The sequence below is a fragment of the Mugil cephalus genome, chromosome 15 (genome assembly GCF_022458985.1).
Source record: "Mugil cephalus isolate CIBA_MC_2020 chromosome 15, CIBA_Mcephalus_1.1, whole genome shotgun sequence".
Classification (NCBI taxonomy): domain Eukaryota; kingdom Metazoa; phylum Chordata; class Actinopteri; order Mugiliformes; family Mugilidae; genus Mugil; species Mugil cephalus.
In genome coordinates, this window is record NC_061784.1 from 25,259,200 (window position 1) to 25,279,227 (window position 20,028).

The 20,028-nt window shown below is 44.4% G+C and overlaps 2 protein-coding genes across 2 annotated transcripts; both read left to right on the plus strand.

Annotated features, from left to right (window-relative positions):
• Nucleotides 1–509: 509 nt before the first annotated feature.
• Nucleotides 510–15,549, plus strand: tmprss15 (transmembrane serine protease 15). The gene is made up of 28 exons (XM_047607453.1): nt 510–583; nt 753–875; nt 958–1,082; nt 1,302–1,369; nt 1,463–1,605; nt 3,052–3,165; nt 3,249–3,368; nt 3,451–3,556; nt 4,082–4,188; nt 4,280–4,420; nt 4,973–5,122; nt 5,208–5,316; nt 5,437–5,593; nt 7,408–7,549; nt 8,359–8,448; nt 10,413–10,538; nt 12,196–12,339; nt 12,444–12,554; nt 13,076–13,199; nt 13,269–13,364; nt 13,668–13,717; nt 13,787–13,858; nt 13,937–14,081; nt 14,194–14,375; nt 14,456–14,548; nt 14,701–14,840; nt 14,918–14,972; nt 15,068–15,549. Exons 2-28 carry the CDS (start codon nt 758–760, stop codon nt 15,208–15,210), a joined length of 3,171 nt encoding a protein of 1,056 aa, XP_047463409.1. The 5' UTR covers nt 510–583; nt 753–757; the 3' UTR covers nt 15,211–15,549.
• A 1,999-nt stretch (nt 15,550–17,548) lies between these two features.
• ttc1 (tetratricopeptide repeat domain 1) lies at nt 17,549–20,019 on the plus strand. The gene is made up of 8 exons (XM_047607454.1): nt 17,549–17,684; nt 18,085–18,447; nt 18,726–18,786; nt 18,896–19,008; nt 19,329–19,365; nt 19,441–19,589; nt 19,672–19,726; nt 19,812–20,019. Exons 2-8 carry the CDS (start codon nt 18,094–18,096, stop codon nt 19,946–19,948), a joined length of 906 nt encoding a protein of 301 aa, XP_047463410.1. The 5' UTR covers nt 17,549–17,684; nt 18,085–18,093; the 3' UTR covers nt 19,949–20,019.
• Nucleotides 20,020–20,028: the final 9 nt, after the last annotated feature.

The following is a 20,028-nucleotide window of genomic DNA, read 5'->3' on the forward strand; positions in this document are numbered from 1 at the left end:
CAACAGGATTTATACACAATCACAATCGCTTTAATTTCATCCTCATTCAGAGGATCCAACCCTGTGACCTGTTCCATCTCCTCCCTAGGAGGCTAGCCAGGAGGAAAGGACCAAAAATAAACTAATTCAATCTTTAGCAACTTTTTAATATTTGACTTATGCAAAGGTGTTATTTAGGATATAATCCACAGTACAAAGACAAACACATGTACGTTTAATTTCCCCATTAAGCTAGACCAGTTCTAACCAGGTTTAATTCATCAAGACTAGTTCTAACCAGGTCTGGTTAAACTAGACATAAGTTGACGAGGACTCGTTAGGAGCTTGTTAGTCCCAGGTGTGTTGGTTCCAGCTGTTGTTGAAACTCTGTCTATATCTCAGTCTCTGGGTGGGTCAGGTGAGTCAAGAGGCAGGAACAGATATTACCTGACAGGTTTACAGGTGTTGGACTTTAGATTGAGATAAAGAGACGTCATAAATAATAATAAATAAAGATTTATCACGAGCTGAAGGAGCATCAGAAGAAAAACTCTCTGGTTCAGGTCGGATCTGCTGCATCGAGACAGAACCAGCAGGTAAACAGGTGAGATACAACGGATTAGAACCTGGACACAGTTAACAGAGATTTCAATGAATGAAGTACAGCAGCAGCCTCATTCATTCAATAATGTGTTGTACATATTGTTGTATTAATGGGTGTGTTGATGTGTTGTTAGGTTAATGTGTTGTACTGTTATTGCTGTGTTGTTTAGTCGGGATGAAAATGAAGAGAACTCTGTCATCCTTGGAGATCCTCCTCATTGTCCTCATCGTCCTCCTCCTCCTCTGCTGCGTCGGACTCATCGTGGTCTCATGGATCGCCCTGAAGCCTGAAGGTAAAACTTCTTCAAACACCTTCAACCAGCACATTCGATCACTGCAGCTTTTATTTTGACGGGGCTCTTGTCCATTGCCAAGGAGCCGTTGAGCCAGGGAAGCTGTCGGGTCAGATGGTGATCACTGATGGAGCCGAGTTCTCTGAGGAGCTGAGGAACTCCAGCAGTCTACAATTCCGAAGTCTGGCCTACGACGTCCAGGAGCTGGTGAGAGGCTTTTATTTTGAAGGCCAACAATCAGTATCTTTTATTCTGAAGGATATTAGTCAGTGTGAGGTTATAACAAAGATTCGTATTCTGAAACAAATTCTTCAGTATTTGGTAACATCAGAGGCTTTTATTCTGAAAGACATTGAAAGTCTTTTATTCTGAATGTGTGGGCTGTGAAGTCAGCTGATGACTGTCTGGGGTGTGATTGGTCAACAGGTCTCTGATGCATTCAGTCTCTCTCAGCTCCGATCGATCTTCAAGAAGTGTCAGGTTCAACACTTCAGGTCGTCGCACGTTATCCGTCTAATTAAAGTCTAATTAATTAACGACCCGTCTGATTAATTAAAGTCTGAGTAATTAACGAGCTGTGTCTTCAGTCCTGGCAGTGTGCTGGTGACCCTTGACCTCTGGTTTGATCAGCTGATCGATGTAAAGGAGGCGGAGCAGCAGCTGAGGGCGGGGCTTCAGGAGGCCGAGGGCAGAGGTCTGGTTATAGATCTGAACAGAATCTGGATCACAGGTGAGTCAGTGGCCTCGTTAATTAGGTAAACTTCAGTAAACCCAGATTAATATGAGCTCACAGTGGACTGGTCAAAACGAATCCAGGAAGTATCTTGTCTCACGTCCGTCTCCGTCTTCTAATGGTTGGACATCACCGATTTCTCAAGATCTGTTTGTTTCTGTAGAATAAGGGTGCTCAGACTACGGCCCCCGGGCCAGACCCGGCCCACCAAACCACTTAGAGAGGCCCCCTTAACTATACCTCTAAACTTCAGCAGTTTTTAAAAATAAAAAATAAAAAAATAAAATTTCCTATCATATCCGTATTTAAAGGTTCTACCCCTCTAGTCCTCTACCCCTCTAGTCCTCTACCGCTCTAGTGTTCTACCCCTCTAGCCCTCTGGTCCTCTACCCCTCTAGTCCTCTAGTCTTCTAGTCCTCTACCCCTCTACCCCTCTACCTCTCCAGTCCTCTAGTCCTCTAGTCCTCTACCTCTCTAGTCCTCTAGTCCTCTAGTCCTCTATCCCTCTAGTCCTCTAGTCCTCTACCGCTCTAGTCTTCTACTCCTCTAGCCCTCTAGTCCCCTATCCCTCTAGTCCTCTAGTCCTCTACCCCTTTAGTCCTCTAACCCAGTAACTCTATATCCCTCTAGTCCTCTGCCCCTACCCCTCTAATCCTCTACCACTCTGGTCCTCTACCCCCTAGTCCTCTACCCCTCTAGTCCTCTAGTCTTCTACCCCCAGTCCTCTAACCCTGTAACTCTGTATCCCTCTAGTCCTCTGACCCCATTCCTCTAATGCCCTAGTCCTCTACCCCTCTAGTCCTCTAGTCTTCTACCGCCCAGTCCTCTAACCCTGTAACTCTGTATCCCTCTAGTCCTCTACCCCTCTAGTCCTCTAGTCTTCTACCCCCAGTCCTCTACCCCTCTAGTCTTCTACCCCCAGTCCTCTAACCCTGTAACTCTGATTCCCTCTAGTCCTCTAGCCCTCTACCCCTCTAGCCCTTTACCCCTCTAGTCCTCTACCCCTCTACCCCTCCTAGTCCTCTAGTCTCCTACCCCCAGTCCTCTACCCCTCTAGTCCTCTAGTCTTCTACCCCCAGTCCTCAAACCCTGTAACTCTGTATCCCTCTAGTTCTCTACCCCTCTAGTCTAGTCCCCCCCCCCAGAAATACTCAGACTGCAGTAGCCTCTGTAACAGACTATCTGTGTTACTCCATCTCCCGTCAATCATCTGAAGATAAATGCAAAAAAAGTTTAATTCAGCAAACACTACATTCTGAATACAACAACACAACTGACAAACCACTAAAGAGAGTGTAATGTGTTTGCCGAATGTGTGTATGCGTATGAGGTGGAATTGTTGTCTTAATATTATGGGAGGATTCGTGTGTTTGTTTCTGTGAATGATGTGTTGTTTTCTCTGGGTTGTACAAAAATAAAACATCCATCTATTTGGTGAGACAGATGAGACAACTACAGCACCTACAACACCTACAGCACCTACAACTACAACACCTACGACAACTACAGCACCTACGACACCTACAACACCTACAACAACTATGACAACTACAGCAGGTGAGACACTTATGATAGCTGAGACATGTCCAGGAGTTGTCCTCCAGGTGCTTGTCTGTGACACCATCCTGGTCTGTGTCCAGGGGCGTGTCCTCCTCACCAGACGTCTTGTGCTGATTGGTCCATGTGTGTCCTGACCGATCAGTTTTGTGACGGCGTCCCTGATTGTCCGGATGCATCTGACGAAGATGCTTCTCACTGTGGTTGGTCAATGTTTCTAAAATCTCAGGTGTCTCCAGCTGTTCAGATTCCTGAGGGACACTGTCCTCACTCTTGTCTCCATAGCAACAGTATGTGATGGACAGTTTTTCCTGAAAGGATCGAGCGGCTGGTTTGGTTCCTCAAAGTCTGAGACCAATAATGGCGCCGCCTCCTGTCGCTGGATCATCAGGTCAGACGGTTACACACTGGTACTATTACACACTGGTACTACTACACACTGGTATTATTACACACTGGTATTATTACACACTGGTACTACTACACACTGGTACTATTACACACTGGTATTATTACACACTGGAACTACACACTGGTACTATTACACACTGGAACTACACACTGGTACTATTACACGCTGGTACTATTACACACTGGAACTACACCCTGGTACTACTACACACTGGCACTACTACACACTGGTACTATTACGTACTGGAACTGCACACTGGTACAATTACAAACTGTGAACATTATTATTTATTAACTTATGTGCAACAACATTTTTAACACAGGAAAATGTATAAAAACTGCTGATCCTCCACAGCAGCGCCCTCCGGTGGAGCTGGCCCCTAATGCAAAGACACCACTGGATACTGAACGCTGATACTACTACACACTGATACATCTATGTAGATGAGTGTGTGTTGTGTGTTTCCAGTGTGTAGTTGTGTTGTGACGTGTTGTGTGTTTCCAGTGTGTATCCAGGACTCTCGATGCAGATCAACTTTCATCATTTTGAGATTCAGGACATCGACTCTCTGAGGTTTTATGAAGGAATTGGACCAGACAAACGCCTCTCAGGTATAATAATGACGACAAAAACAACACTAACAATAATAAAATCTATAATAATAGTTGTAATAATAATGTGACGCCTTGGTGTGGTTGCTAGCTGAGTTCTCAGGCTTCTCCTTCCCTGGGACTGTATGGCTGCTGACTGACCAATCAACTATTGAGTTTACCTCTGATGACGTCACCATCTTGTCCGGGTTCAACGCCACCTTCAGGGCCGCCAACACCTCCAACATGTCCAGTAAGACCAGTCTGAAGCACCCCAACCCTTTACAGGGCTCTCAGTTAAATACTAGGAAATCCTGAAGTTCAACCCTTTCCTGTGTTAAATCCAGATGAATGAATGTCTCATGTCTGGTTCCTGGTCTCATATCTGGTTCCTGGTCTAATATCTGGTTCTGGTTTCATGTCTGGTTCCTGGTCTCATATCTGGTTCCTGGTCTCATATCTGGTTCCTGGTCCTTAAACTAATGTAAACATGTATTTGTCACATTAGAACATCAGAGCTGATTCAGACACTTGTCAACATCATCACATTAGAAACATTAGGACACTTGTTCTTCTTCATGGTTCCTAATAAACCAGATCAGAGGGGGACCTTGTAGACCACATTAGACCCTGATTAGACCTGACAATGTTTCCTGGATCTTCTCTGATTGGCTCAATGAAAACCACATGACAATAAACCTCACTGAGAGGAACCAGGAACCACGTTACCACATATGGTTCCTGGTTCCTGGAGGGTTAAATCTTCCTCTGAGTCTTCACTGACCACCACTGTGTCTGTGTTCAGACCAGGAGAAGCTGACCTGCACCTTTGAGCAGGGCATGTGTTTCTGGAGGCAGGACCCGGACGATGACGACGACTGGATTCGAAACAGTGGCCCCACGTTTCCTCCTTTAACTGGTCCAAGCGTCGACCAGACTCTGGGTAACAGCTCAGGTAAAGTCAATCATCAGGTTTCTATCTGAGAACTGGACTCTGGTCCATCAGGTTTCTATCTGAGAACTGGACTCTGATCCGTCAGGTTTCTACATTGTGACTCCTCTGAGTCCTGGCCACTGGCTGAAGAGCTTCAGGATCCATAGTCTGCCATTGACTCCGCCCCCTCAGCCCGCCATGTGTCTGAGCTTCTGGTAAACAACACAACACACACACATAAACAACACACACACGTAAAGTAAATAAACATGACTCCACCCGTAAGATCCAAACATGTGACTGATAGAAACTAACCAGATTTACTTTGTCTCCAGGTACCACATGTTTGGAGAAGATGTCCACATGCTCAGAGTCCTGCTCTCTCCATCTCAACCAGAACCTGCTGTTACCGTGGTGTTCCAGAGAGACGGTAACTATGGTGACAACTGGAACTACGGTCAGGTGACCCTCAACCTGACTTCAGAGGCCACGGTCAGTCCCCAACCCTATCATCTAATAGGAAGTCCTTATCTGACATAGGCCCAGGTCCAATCCGCCCCTCAAGACTCTAAAGTGTAAAGGTCTAAAGGACTCCAGATCCTATGAATAGAATCAGAACAGCACTTACTCCCTTTCACATGACGTTACAGCATGACATGCTGTTGACACTGGCTACTCTGCTACTAGTACTAGTTCTGGTTTATAATCTACTTGTAACATGTACAAAACGTGTCAGGAACAGACTCCATGATCAGCTTTTATCCAAGCACTTGTTCTGGTCGATGGGCAATTGGTCATTTCTAAATAATTAATGTATTCAGTGTCAAACAAACAAACAAACAAAAAAACGTGGGCATGAAATGTGGCGTCATGGATAGAAACAGACCTCACACACTCACAGACTTCCTGTGGAGTTAATGAGTCCATGACGGGTCGGACTGGAGTTGGGCCGAAGTCTTTATGTGAGAGGAAGTCTTTATGTGACAGGAAGTCGTTATGTGACAGGAAGTCGTTACATGACAGGAAGTCGTTATATGACAGGAATTCGTTATGGGACAGGAAGTCGTTATGTGACAGGAAGTCTTTATGTGACAGGAAGTCGTTATGCGACAGGAAGTTGTTACAGGACAGGAAGTCTTTATGTGACAGGAAGTCGTTATATGACAAAAAGTCTTTATGTGACAGGAAGTCGTTATGTGACAGGAAGTCTTTATGTGACAGGAAGTCGTTACATGACAGGAAGTCTTAATGCGACAGGAAGTCGTTACATGACAGGAAGTCGTTATGTGACAGGAAGTCTTTATGTGACAGGAAGTCGTTACATGACAGGAAGTCTTAATGCGACAGGAAGTCGTTACATGACAGGAAGACGTTATGTGACAGGAAGACGTTATGTGACAGGAAGTCGTTATGTGACAGGAAGTCGTTATATGACAGGAAATCTTTATGTGACAGGAAGTCGTTATGTGACAGGAAGTCGTTACATGACAGGAAGTCGTTATATGACAGGAATTCGTTATGGGACAGGAAGTCGTTATGTGACAGGAAGTCTTTATGTGACAGGAAGTCGTTATGCGACAGGAAGTCGTTACAGGACAGGAAGTCTTTATGTGACAGGAAGTCGTTATATGACAAAAAGTCTTTATGTGACAGGAAGTCTTTATGTGACAGGAAGTCGTTATGTGACAGGAAGTCTTTATGTGACAGGAAGTCGTTACATGACAGGAAGTCTTAATGCGACAGGAAGTCGTTACATGACAGGAAGTCGTTATGTGACAGGAAGTCTTTATGTGACAGGAAGTCGTTACATGACAGGAAGTCGTTACATGACAGGAAGTCGTTACATGACAGGAAGACGTTATGTGACAGGAAGTCGTTATGTGACAGGAAGTCGTTATGTGACAGGAAGTCGTTATATGACAGGAAATCTTTATGTGACAGGAAGTCGTTATGTGACAGGAAGTCTTTATGTGACAGGAAGTCGTTACATGACAGGAAGTCTTAATGTGACAGGAAGTCGTTACATGACAGGAAGTCGTTATGTGACAGGAAGTCGTTATGTGACAGGAAGTCTTTATGTGACAGGAAGTCGTTATGTGACAGGAAGTCTTAATGTGACAGGAAGTCGTTACATGACAGGAAGTCGTTATGTGACAGGAAGTCTTTATGTGACAGGAAGTCGTTATGTGACAGGAAGTCTTTATGTGACAGGAAGTCGTTATGTGACAGGAAGTCGTTATGTGACAGGAAGTCCATCCATCACTCAGTGACGGATGTGATGGACCTCTGACCTTTGACCCCTACAGGTGACCTTTGAGGCGATGAAAGAGGGAGGCATGAGAAACGACATTGCTCTGGATGACATCACGCTGACCTCTGACCCCTGTGGACCTGCCCCCCCTGAACCGACCCATGTTCTGCCTCCTACGACCACACCCCCTATACCACGTAAAACACAAGCCACGCCCCCTCTGTAACATATTTATTCTAAGGATCATTTTTATAGCTGTTCTGGTTAAGAACAGTAAATCTCTACATATCCTGAATCACACATACACTCTGTGCTGTCCACTCATTTCACCAAACGTCATCTATTGTGTTGAAATATGGACTAACACATATAAGAGCACTGTACAAAGAATATGCACACTATAAAGAAGAGCTGTAAGGAGAATAAACCATGCTGAGTATCTCCATCACACTAATCCTTTTTTTTAAATCACAGATTTTGAAATTTATGGACTTCGTTAAAGTTAGAATGTCATTAGTAGTTTAAAGTAAAAAATAACACGCTCCCTGAAAACATTCAAAAATTGTTCCAAAATAGAGAAAGTCATCATCAGTTAGGAGGAAAGTTAAATTTTAAACAACCTGGAGTGTGTCCAGCTCTTACAAGCATGTTCATATCAGTTTGTGGAGTAACTCTGTTGAATGGATTGGATGAAAGTACTAGTGCTGTAGAATATAAACACAGATACGAAAATCCTCCTTTATAAAAAATGACCTCTAATCAACTCTTTTTAAATGAACAACTGGTTAATTTTGCTTGATGTGATTTGTTAAGAAGATCATAGATCATAGAAGAAATTTTGCTTCTGCTCGTTTTTTGGAACAAGATGAAACAGTTTGTGTTAAAAATGATATTCTTCTGGATTTTATTCCTGTGTTTGTTTTATACCTTTATGTTAGAGATGAATTTTAACAACACACAATACAGCTTCTCTGACTCCACCCACTCTGTTCTCTGATTGGTCCAGCTGACTGTGGAGGACCCTTTGACCTCTGGGAGCCAAACTCCACCTTCAGTTCACCAAATTACCCACAATCCTACGGGAACAAAGCAGAATGTGAGTTCACAAGGTTCCACCCTCCACACATGTCTACACTTTAGATCAGATTAGCTCAGATCAGATCAAAACACAATGACATGGACAAAAACCGTGCTAAAATATAAGCTGATGTGATTGGTTGTTTCGATGCCAGTCAAGAAAAGACAAAGACAACAAACCTGACAGTGCTGTTGTTTCATGTTTCTACTCATCTGTGTCAGTGCACGAGATTTTAACCATATTGGAAAGAATGGAGGACGAGATGGCGTTAATAGACGAATATCTGTAATAGATGAATATCTTTGCCATTAGTAGATGAATATTCTTACTGATTGCTTGATTTTAAAAGTAACCAAGTTGGGTTACAAGTTACTTTATTAGTTACATTCAGCAGCTGCCACCTGCCAACACTTGTTTTCATAAAAACAAAGTTTGTGTTAGCATGACTGTGTCGTGCTGTGACTCCAAATGTTTCTTTAAATTTGATGCTGTGTTTCTGAAGCTAGAGAGGACTTTGTGGCCAGCACAGAGTGAACACTGAACCTTAATATTGTTTTCTTTAGGTGACACAAACTCTAAATAGTGGCTGTATTTCTAGTTACAAAACGCTCGTCTCTCCTCCCTCCGTGGTTGTTTAGTGTGTGTCTCTGTGTGGTATATGATGTGAGCAGAGCCGGCCCAAGCCTCCATGGGGCCTAAAGCAAAATTTGATTTTGGGGACCTCTTTTTCTGCCAAAAATATTGATTGTTGATTATGCACACACTTATATAAACTGATGGCAGCGCTGACTATCCTAATAATAAATTTAAAAAAATCACTTAGAAATGTAAAAAATAATAACAAATTGAACTGTACAAAACAGACAGAATTAAATAAAATAAACAATAAAACATCGAGCAAATACTTAAATAATAACATAAATGAAAAGAGTTACTTGAAACTAGAACATTCCCTCTGGGAACTTTTGAAGGGGCTACGGGAGCTAATGCCGGGGTACCGTCCCTGTCAACATGGGAATTAGCACACTTTGCCTACATTTAGCACGCTTCGCCTAGCCACTACAGCTTGCTGCCTCAGGCGAAGCCCCGTAGCTTCTAACAAGGTAACAAACATATATAAATTGTATAAATTTGAGTAATGTGATCTTAAAACTATGGAAACGTATGTAACTATGAACAAAAGCTTTAATAAAAAAATAATCACAATAAACTACATTAATCCACACATTTTACTTTTTTCATGTTACACAGTGCTTCCTTCCACACACTCATTAAAACCTGAGCTCCATTTACGACGTCACTGTAAGAAATCCAACAGGCAGCTTTGTTGTTAATACTAATCACTGCCAGTCCACTCAGTCTTTTTGGGCCGTGAAAGATCTGAAGTAGTTCTTCATTAATTTGAGCTTTGAAAAGCTTCACTCTGCAGATGCACCAGTCACAGGGAGAGTTCAGTCTATCCACAGAGCTACCCACCAGTGGACACAGTGGACAAGAGTGAGATGGACCTAAGATGAAAAACTTAAATTACCGTGCTCTGCAGCAAACAAACATAAGTCACCTTTGCTAGCATAGCATATTGCTAGCAACACTGCAACTACTCCTCAATAGATGAAGTTAGAAAGACCTTAATATTAGAGCTGGACAAATGTTTGGCTACAGAACTATGAGGTTGACATGGAAACGACTCATGCTTCTTTTCACCATGTGGACAGTACATGTTGTTTGCTTTCAAAATGCACATCACAGTGTCGACCATTCACAAAGCCTAATTTCTTGACTGGCAGCGAAACAACCAATCACATCAGCTTAAGTTGTAGCACTGGTTCTGTCCAATCAGATACAGGAAGTGTTCTCCCTACTCTGAAATGTCGTTGTGTTTTGACCTTCACAGCCACCGTAGATCAGATCACATCCGATTAGATTACATAGATACATTATTTATGTACCAGGCTTTTACCCATGATGCTTTGCTGTTACAGGTCTGTGGACTCTACATGCATTTGAGGGTCAAAATATCCAGCTCCACTTCCTGGACTTTGATGTAGAAGCAGCCTACGATGTGGTGGAAGTGCGGGATGGGGCGGGGCTTAACTCCACCTTACTGGGTGAGTGTGATGCAGCACAGGTGAGCTCGTCATCCTCAGGTGGTGACTGTTCTCAGGCGAATAGAATAGAATAGAAAACCTTTATTTGCAGATCAGAGCAGGTCAGACACACAATTCCTGTCTCTCACAAACTGAGGTCGGTTTGCAGCAGAGAAAATTGAATAACTGACGGGAACATGTGCTCCTCCTCCACCCTAGGGGCTGATATGTGTCTTTTCAGAGGGTTAATACCACGTTAATAGGGCTCCTTTCTGGTTGACCTATTACTGGTCCACCTCAGACCGGAGGGGTTCCAGTATCAATCTCTCCAGTGTCTACATCAGATGGGATGTTAGAGCCTCCGGTCTGTAGCTGCTGAGGTCTTTAAGGGGGGGTTGTTTTAGGCACCGGTACCAGGCAGGAGGTCTTCCAGGTCTGTGGCACCACACTCAGATGGAGGCTCAGATTGAAGACCTGCTCCAAAACTCCACACAGTTCATCCTAACAGGACTTAAGGAGCCTGGAGCTGACACCATCTGGTCCAGCTTTTATCCTCCTGAGCTCTTTTCTCACCAGGTCTGCTGTGAAGGACAGTGGTGGGGGGCGAGTGACTCCATCCTGGTGTGAAGTGTTCTTATTGTGTGGTGAGCCAAAGGTGTGGGGGGCTGAGTGAGGGGGGCGTAGACCAGGTGTTTGCAAGTGAGGGAGCGGCTGCATGGGGGGAGGAGTGGGTGCTTGATCAAACCCATTGAAATGTAGGTTTAGGTCGCTGACCCACTGCCGATCCCCTCAACCTGTGCATGGGGTGTTTCGGGGTTAATATAGTCGATGATACAGTCTGTCACGGTATTGATGTCCTCCCCATGTGGATCACAGAGGATTTCCATACACGCCCTACCTCCACGCCGCCCCGCACCGCCCACTTTAAATCTCTATTTCCATTGTTAGAAGGTGGGTGGAATGAGGCTAAAAGGAAACTGTTCTGGGTACTTTCTGGTGCCTCCTCTTTGGTCGGTCCGAAGTAGGTGATTAGGGCCGAGAACGTGACGTAGAACGCTGCTTACTACTGACTGGTCAGAACAAACATTGTCACAATGGCGCGTCAGGTACAAGCCAGATGTTTTGGTTTTGACTAGAGAGATGAGTGTTTTTGACTAGTAGGAAGCTGCTCACTTTCAACTTTCTGTTCGGGTGTCAGTACATTTTTAAATGATGACTGGAAAAGTAATGTTGTTGTGGACCAACCCGGAGGTGAGGGCTTGTCTGTCCTTGTTGGGAGAAGACAGCATAAAGCAGGAGTTGGACTCGGAACAACAAGGTTTTCCAGCGGATCGCGGCTGAGATGGACGAACTTGGCTTTATCAGGACGGTAAAACAAATGACGGAGAAACTTAAAAAACTTGAAGGCCAATTATCGGGCAGCCAAGGGGACAACAATACGAGTGGTGCTGACGGAAAGGTCCTGAAATAGTCTGAGGAAATGGACGTGATATACAGCCACAGACCAGGGAGCGCCAGTAGGAAGCTTGTCTTGAATCCATCCAAAAGTTTTTATCTTTTATTACGTTCATTGTGTTCTTGATGTGTTCTTGTTTTCAGGTGTTGACTTGTTGAGTATTTCTCAGGTGATGACTTGCTCTCAGGTGATGACTTGTTCTCTGGTGTTTTGTTCTTTTAGCCGTCCTCACAGGCAGCGATGGCCCTGGCCACGACTTGTTCTCAACAACGAATCAAATGACGGTATGGTTCTACACGGACAGTTCAGGTTACGGCCGAGGATTCAAAGCCAACTTCTCCACAGGGGTCGATCTGGGATCACCAGGTAAGCTCCAGGTCAGAGGTCAGAGGTCAGGAGACGAACTGTGGATCAGATCTGATGATTACTGAGAATCACCAGGTAATTTTTAATCAATTGTTTATTTGCAGCTCCGTGCGCCATCGGCCAGTTCCAGTGTCAGACAGGAAGTTGTGTTCCAGGTGAACGTCTCTGTGACGGTGTGGTCGATTGTCCTGACGCCTCCGACGAAGCTAGCTGTGGTGAGTTACGATCAAAACACGGGGTCAATACCCATCTTGTAACGCCCTGTCACATCATATAACATCCTGTAACATTCTTTAACATCCTGTAACATCCTATAACGTCCTATAACATCCTATAACATCCTATAACATCCTGTAACATTCTTTAACATCCTATAACACCCTGTAACATCCTATAACATCCTGTAACATCCTTTAACATCATATAACCTCCTATGATGCCCTGTAATGCCCTGTCACATCCTGTGACATCCTGTAACATTTTTTAACATCCTGTAACATCCTATAACATCCTATAACATCCTGTAACATTCTTTAACATCCTGTAACATCATATAACACCCTGTAACATCATATAACATCCTGTAACATCATATAACCTCCTATGATGCCCTGTAATGCCCTGTCACATCCTGTGACATCCTGTAACATCCTTTAAATCCTTAAAAACACCATTAAACCCCCTTTAATCCCCTTTAACCACCTGTAACATCTTGTAACTTCACACTGTGTGACAGTTGTGTTGCAGGTGAACGGTTCCCGTCGTCTCCACGTTCAGATCGGCTCATCTCTGCTTGCTGTGTGTTCGGACTCCTGGTCGTCTCACCTGTCCAACTTCACCTGTCAGTACCTGGGATACAGGTGAGCCCCACCAGTCTGACAACAGCCTTTCAGCATCAGAACCTGTCTGATCTGGTTTTGTCCCAGCAGGTCTGGAGAGGCCACGATGCTCAATGTTCTGCCACAAGATTCCCTGTTTGCAACCATCACCATCACTGGTAACGGAACAATGGAAACTACCACCAGGTACAGAACCACAACCAGAACTTTAACAGGAGAACCTTAAGCAGACCTGCAACTACAAATAACACCAGAAGTAAAACTAATGCTGAACTAAGGGAAGAACTAAGCCTAGTTCTGGTCCTAGAACAAACTCTAAAACCACAATGAAACCAGAACTAAACCCAGAAGGAAAATGTTGAAGATAAGAAGAAGAAGAAAATTATATTTTACTGGAACCAGAAGCAAAACCAGAACCACAAATACAATTAGACCCAGAACTAAAAGTGAATCCAAGTTTATTTGAAACTGTTTCTAATGTCTTTATAGTGAAACTTGCACCAGTGGGAAAGTGATCTCCCTCAGCTGTAACAACCAGCGTGAGTACACTTGTGAAAATTTACCGTTAAATCAACTCACAAACACTGACCTTTAAATCAAATCTTCAGCTTGTGGACTTCGTCTCGTCTCTAATGTCTCGCGGGACTCTGGTTGGATAGATGAGGCGACACCTGGTGAAGGTGAGGACATGAATCCTTCCTGGATTGTGGACGTGAGGACACAGTGATCTGACTGGTCGGTTTGTTTCCTCCTGTCAGGTGATCCCAGAGTGGTGGGCGGAGTTAATGCAGGGAAGGGGGCGTGGCCGTGGATTGTGTCTTTGCAGTGGAATGGACGCCATGTCTGCGGAGCCTCGTTGATTGGAAGCGACTGGTTATTGACGGCGGCTCACTGTGTCTACGGGTAGGACACAAGGACATGTCCTCTTTGGTATCGAACTGGTAATAGGGGACATAAAGACATGTGTCCTCTCTGGTAGGGGACATAAAGACATGTGTCCTCTCTGTGTCTCCAGGAAGAATGTCCAGCTTCACTTGTGGACGGCCGTCCTTGGCCTCCTGTCTCAGACTGAACTGGACTCTGGTGACGTCCAGACCCGACGAGTCGATCGCGTCGTCTTCCACCATCGCTACGACCGCAGAACCAAGGAGGCTGACGTCGCCATGATGCACCTGCAGCAGCCAATCAGTTTCAGCCGTCAGTGACATCATGAATATTTAATGAGCTCACCTCTCAAAGATGCAGAACACCCAACGAGCTTCTGGTCTGTCTTTCAGGCTGGGTCTATCCACTGTGTCTCCCTCCTGAGGGACAAGATGTCTCTGTAGGGACAAAGTGTCTTATCGCCGGGTGGGGGAGAGACACTGAAGGTGAGACACAAGGACAGAGACAGAGATGATATAGAAGCTTATTTACAGTAAAATGAAAACTCCACCTGTCTGCTGTCTCTCTCTTTGTTCCTGTTTTTGTCCCTGTCTCTGTCCCCTGGTCCCCTGTCTCCTCCCTGTCCTCTGACCTCCAGGGAACCTCCCCAGTATCCTCCAGGAAGCCCAGGTCCCTGTGGTGGGGGCGGTCCAGTGTCAGTCCTGGTTACCTGAGTACTCCCTGACCTCCAGCATGCTGTGTGCTGGTTACCCAGAGGGGGGTGTGGACACCTGCCAGGTAATGGACTCCTGGTCTCCATGGTGACAGGTCATCTGAAAGCTGATTGCCTGAATCTGTGAACCTGTTGTTTCCAGGGGGACTCTGGTGGCCCGCTAATACGCCTGGAAGGTGGAGGCTGGACTCTGATTGGTCAGTCACACACACACAGATACGCCCCCTTTGGCACCTGAGCCTATGACACCTGAAGTCTGAACAAATGCTGCTCTCTGATTGGTTCCTGGCAGGTGTGGCCTCGTTCGGGATTGGCTGTGGACTTCCTGAGAGACCTGGAGTCTACGCACGAGTCTCCGCCTTCTCATCCTGGGTCGCCCAGACGAGACGCTCTTTCCCCTCTGGTCCCGCCCCTAGTTCCTCCCTCCACACCTAGTCCTTCCCTTTAGTCCCTCCCTCCATTCCCTAGTCCCTCCCCCGACTGTTGAATAAAATGAAGGTGTGTGTCTGAAAAAATGCTAAAGCTAAAGTGTTTCTGTTGTTATTATGTTTTTGGTAAAACATATTAATGAATATTGCACACGAGCTAAACGATCATTCATTGTATTCACATTTGTTTGGGCATTAAAGGACTAGACGAGCCGCCTGTAACCTTCATTCAAATTCAAGTTATTTCCTGTAGTACTGGACCATATTACACAACAACAGTCTAAATGTGACAACACCAGTAACCGCACCACTTGCTTTAATAAATAACCAATTCTTTTCACTGTAAGATGTTTTTGTTTGTTCCAGGGCATTTGACTATCTACCATGATTCCTAGTAGTTTTACCTCCATTACTTGTTCTATTTCTGTATCACCTAGAAATATGTGAAGCTTAGGAGCTTCTCTTAATGACTGCTTTCAACCTGAAACTATTAGTTTTACCCCTCTTTAACACTAGTTTATTTTTTATCATCCATTTTTCAGTTAACACTAATTCCTTGTTTAAAACTTCAGTCAGTTCATCAGATGTTTATGCTGATGTGTAAATTGTGACGTCATCAGCAAACATTACAACGGTGACGTGATTCAAATCAGAGGAAAATCATTAATAAATATAGTAAACAAAAGTGGCCCCAAGGAACTTCCTTGTGGAACCCCACAACTCACATGTTTCCACTCAGAATAGCTGCCATTAAAGTACACTGCCCATTTCATTACATTAGTCAGATAACTTTTGATCCACGTACTGGCAGATGGTTCAAAACCAGAACAGTGCAGCTTATTCAACAGGTAAATTCCCTCTGGGAAATTTTGAAAGGGCTACAGGGGGCTGCTGCTCGGGCTCCCATTTCTGTCAAATGAGAGTTAGCACAGTTAGCCTACATTTAGCACAATTAGCCTGCATTTAGTACAGTTAACCCACAGTTGGCAAACTTAACCGACATTTCGCACAGTTAGCACACTTGACCCATAGCACAGTTAGCTTACGGTTAGCACAGTTAGCCTACATTTAGTACAGTTAGCCCACATGTTGCACAGTTAGCACACTTGACCCATAGCACATTTAGCTTACGGTTAGCACAGTTAGCCTGTGTGTGAGAGTAATGCGCGGATACACACACTTGCGAGTTAAAGACAAAGGTTCTTCTTCTTCCCTCAGAAATTCTTTGCATTGGAGTGAATGGAGATCAGACAGGTACTTTACCACGAACAGAGGCTCACAGTTTAAATTCTGTACGTCTCACTGCTTTGCCGAGCACATTGTGAGAGACACAACAAGTTTGTCTACAACTGAGGAAAAAGTCATGTTTCTAGTGTGTAAATTGTGGCCGGGACGAGCGTGGAAAGAGAAAAGTTTCAGGCAATTTCACACATGTGCCTTCACTCTGAGTAGTGACATCACTCACTCTAAAACACATTTATACAGAAATTTTCATGGTCATTGAACAGTGATTGATCAAAAACTATAAGACGTATCAAAATGAGGATTAATACTCCAATACACAAGACTTGTGTCTACATTTTAAAGTTCAAATGAAGTCTCTGGGAGAAAGCATGCCTGAGCAGTGGACCTTTGAAAAACTGTCTTTTTTTTTTTGCATTAATATTTCGTAAAGAAAAGTAATAACACACCGATTCCGATCAAACCGCACATTTTGATTTTAATAGAGGCAACGGGCAGAGTTATCAGATTATTTATATCACATTCTCTATCCAGCATATCACATATTAAATCAAAATACCTTACATTAGCATTTGGTCAAAGCGACACCTGATTAATAGTGGTCTTCGATAAGGTTAAATTACTTCCACTCCAACTATTCTTAAATCCTCTGTCACTTTCACAGGGATGTGACTCTGAACAGACATTACGACTCCTCCTCCATTTATATTCCGGTCTAACCTATAAATATCGGATCCATTAATATTTAGTAGAGCATTGTTTATTGATGAATCCAAATGCGTTTCTGAAACTACCATTATGTGCAAATCCTGCTCTAAAATAATTTTGGAGGTAAGAGGATGAATGAATGAACGAGAAAGATGAGAGGATGAATGAATAACCAGGAAGGTGAGAGGATGAATGAATAACCAGGAAGGTGAGAGGATGAATACAACATAAACACACTTCCTCCAGACTCCCGATGCCAACGGCATGTCAACGTGTGGTTGCTATTCAAATAGCGAATAAAATTAAAAAAAATAAAATGAAATGAAATAAAAAGAACGAAGATGAACATCAGAAAGAGAGAGAAGCGGAAAGGAGACGTTTTGTTTATTTATTTATTTTTTGATCAGGCGATGGTTAATAATGTTTAGTAGTGACCCGGAAGTGGATTTTCTACCAACAGCAGCAGCAGAAGAAGAAGCGCGTCCTTCCAGGAAGTAACGTCAGAATGCTGAGCAGGCTCGAGGCGTCCAGGTGAGAATCAGCTGTTTTTAACGTTTTTATTGTTGATCTTCAGTCTAACGTCATAGCGATGAAACCATCGCGCTGGGCCGTGACGTATGATGAGACTGACATTGTGTTTACATTCGTCAGCTGACCGTTAGCTTAGCGCTTAGCTGCTAGCGGTTAGCCCTGAGCTACCATGTAGCCGTAGCTCCGCGTACGTTCAGAAGTCCCATCAGAAATCTGCTGATTTAAGAGTTCATGGAAGAATCTCATCTTTATTCAAACCCTAACTCTGAACATACATGTTACATCTACACTGTGTCACATTCCTTTAGCCACGTACGAACTCCACTGACGTCAATTCTTAATCTCTGGGGTTTAATATGACGTCTCCATGTTACATGAATCTGACTGGTTTCTGCTGCAGAGCTTCAAGATGAGCAACTGGAGAAAAGACAAAGAGGAGGACGACTACTATGACTGCCAAGAGAGTCTGGAGGAGGAGGAGAAAGAGGAGGAGAAAGAGGAGGAGGAGATGAAGATGAAGATGAAGATGAAGAAGGAGAGTGGACAGGACACGACAGAGTCTGAGGACTTTTATATAAAGACAAACAGACTGAGTGACAACAGAGACACAGAGAGAGAGACAGGAGGAGGAGGAGGAGGAGATGAAGGAGGAGGACAAGAGGAGGAAGAGGAGGAAGTGAAGGAGGAGGTTGACCAGGGAGTGGAGTTTGATGACGATTATCTGAGGGAGGTGGAGAAGGAGCTGACGGAGGAGGAGAAAGAGGTAATCAGTCCACAGATTCTCATTTTTGTTTTTGTTTCCTGACAAACACACTTCTGATGACGTTAGCATGTCTTTAGCTTGTTGCTGGTGTACTACTAGCGTGTTGTTAGCATGTTGTTGTGTATTTAGCATGGTTTTAGCCTGTAAAGTTGTTAGGGTGTTCACCGACGATATGCTACACATGATGTAGCGTTTACTTTTTGTTTGTCTGTTTGTTGGTTTGTTTGTCCTCCTTAGAACAGGTCTTTTAGGAGGCTTCTGGTTTGTGGTTGTTTCAGAGTCGACGGCAGCAGAGTTTCACTCTGAAAGAAACTGGAAACAGTCACTTTAAAGCTGGAGGTGAGTTCAAACCAGTTCTCAGACCAGAGTGACCGATGGAGACCAGTTGTCAGACCAGTTGTCAGAGCAGTTCTCAGACCAGTTCTCAGACCCGTGTGTGTTCCTGCAGACTGGACCGAGGCTGAGCGGAGCTACACCGAGGCCCTGGTCCTGTGTCCTGTTGGTTTCAGTCGAGATCGAGCTGTGCTGTTCTCCAACAGAGCTGCTGCCCGATTGCACCTGGTAACACGCTAATGATACACTAACCAAAGCTACATGCTAACCACACGCTAACTACATACTACAACACAAATGAAAGACAACAACACGACATGCTAAGGGAATTCTAACAACAAGCTAGCAACATGTATAAAAGGCAACATCATGCTAAAGTCATGCCCATATGACAACACAACACGACACACTCACAACAATGAAAATAGTTGCTAATGCTAATAGCATGCTACCGACATGCTAATGATATACTAATAGCATTCTAACAAAAACAGCAGTATGAAAACATGTAGCTAGTTAGCATATTGCTAATGCCGTCCCTTTTTCAGGACCTGAAGGATCAGGCCATTTCAGACTGCAGCAGAGGTGAGTGATGATGTCACAGTTCCCTTGGCAGCTGATTGGCTGGTTGGTTGATTGATGGGTGTCTGGTTGCCATAGCGATAGAACTGGATGCAAACTACCTGCGGGCGTGGCTGAGGAGGGCGGAGCTTTACGAGCAGACGGAGAAACTGGACGAGGCTCTGGAGGACTACAAAAAGGTCCTGGAACAAGATCCGAACCACAGCGGGGCCAGGCAGGCCAGCATGGTGGGTCCCCCCCAATGCATCATGGGAACTGTGCACACGACCAGTCAGATTAACTGTCTCTCTGTGTCATCATGTCTCTCAGAGGTTACCTCAGCAGATTCAGGAGAGGAACGAGAAGCTGAAGGAGGAGATGATTAGTACGTACTGCATTTGAACACACCACAACTCTGTGACCAGTATGAATGAATCGGTCCAGACCTCTGACCCCTGTGTGACCCCCAGGTAAACTGAAGGACCTGGGGAACATGATCCTGAGGCCTTTTGGACTCTCCACCAGTAACTTCCAGGTGAACCAGGACAGAGACAGCGGCTCCTACTCAGTCAACTTCGTCCAGAACCCCGGCAACAACAACAGATGATGACATCATTGTGATGTCACCTATTTACCCGTCTACTGCTCAACCAATAAACACACATCTGATCCCTGGAAGTTGATCAT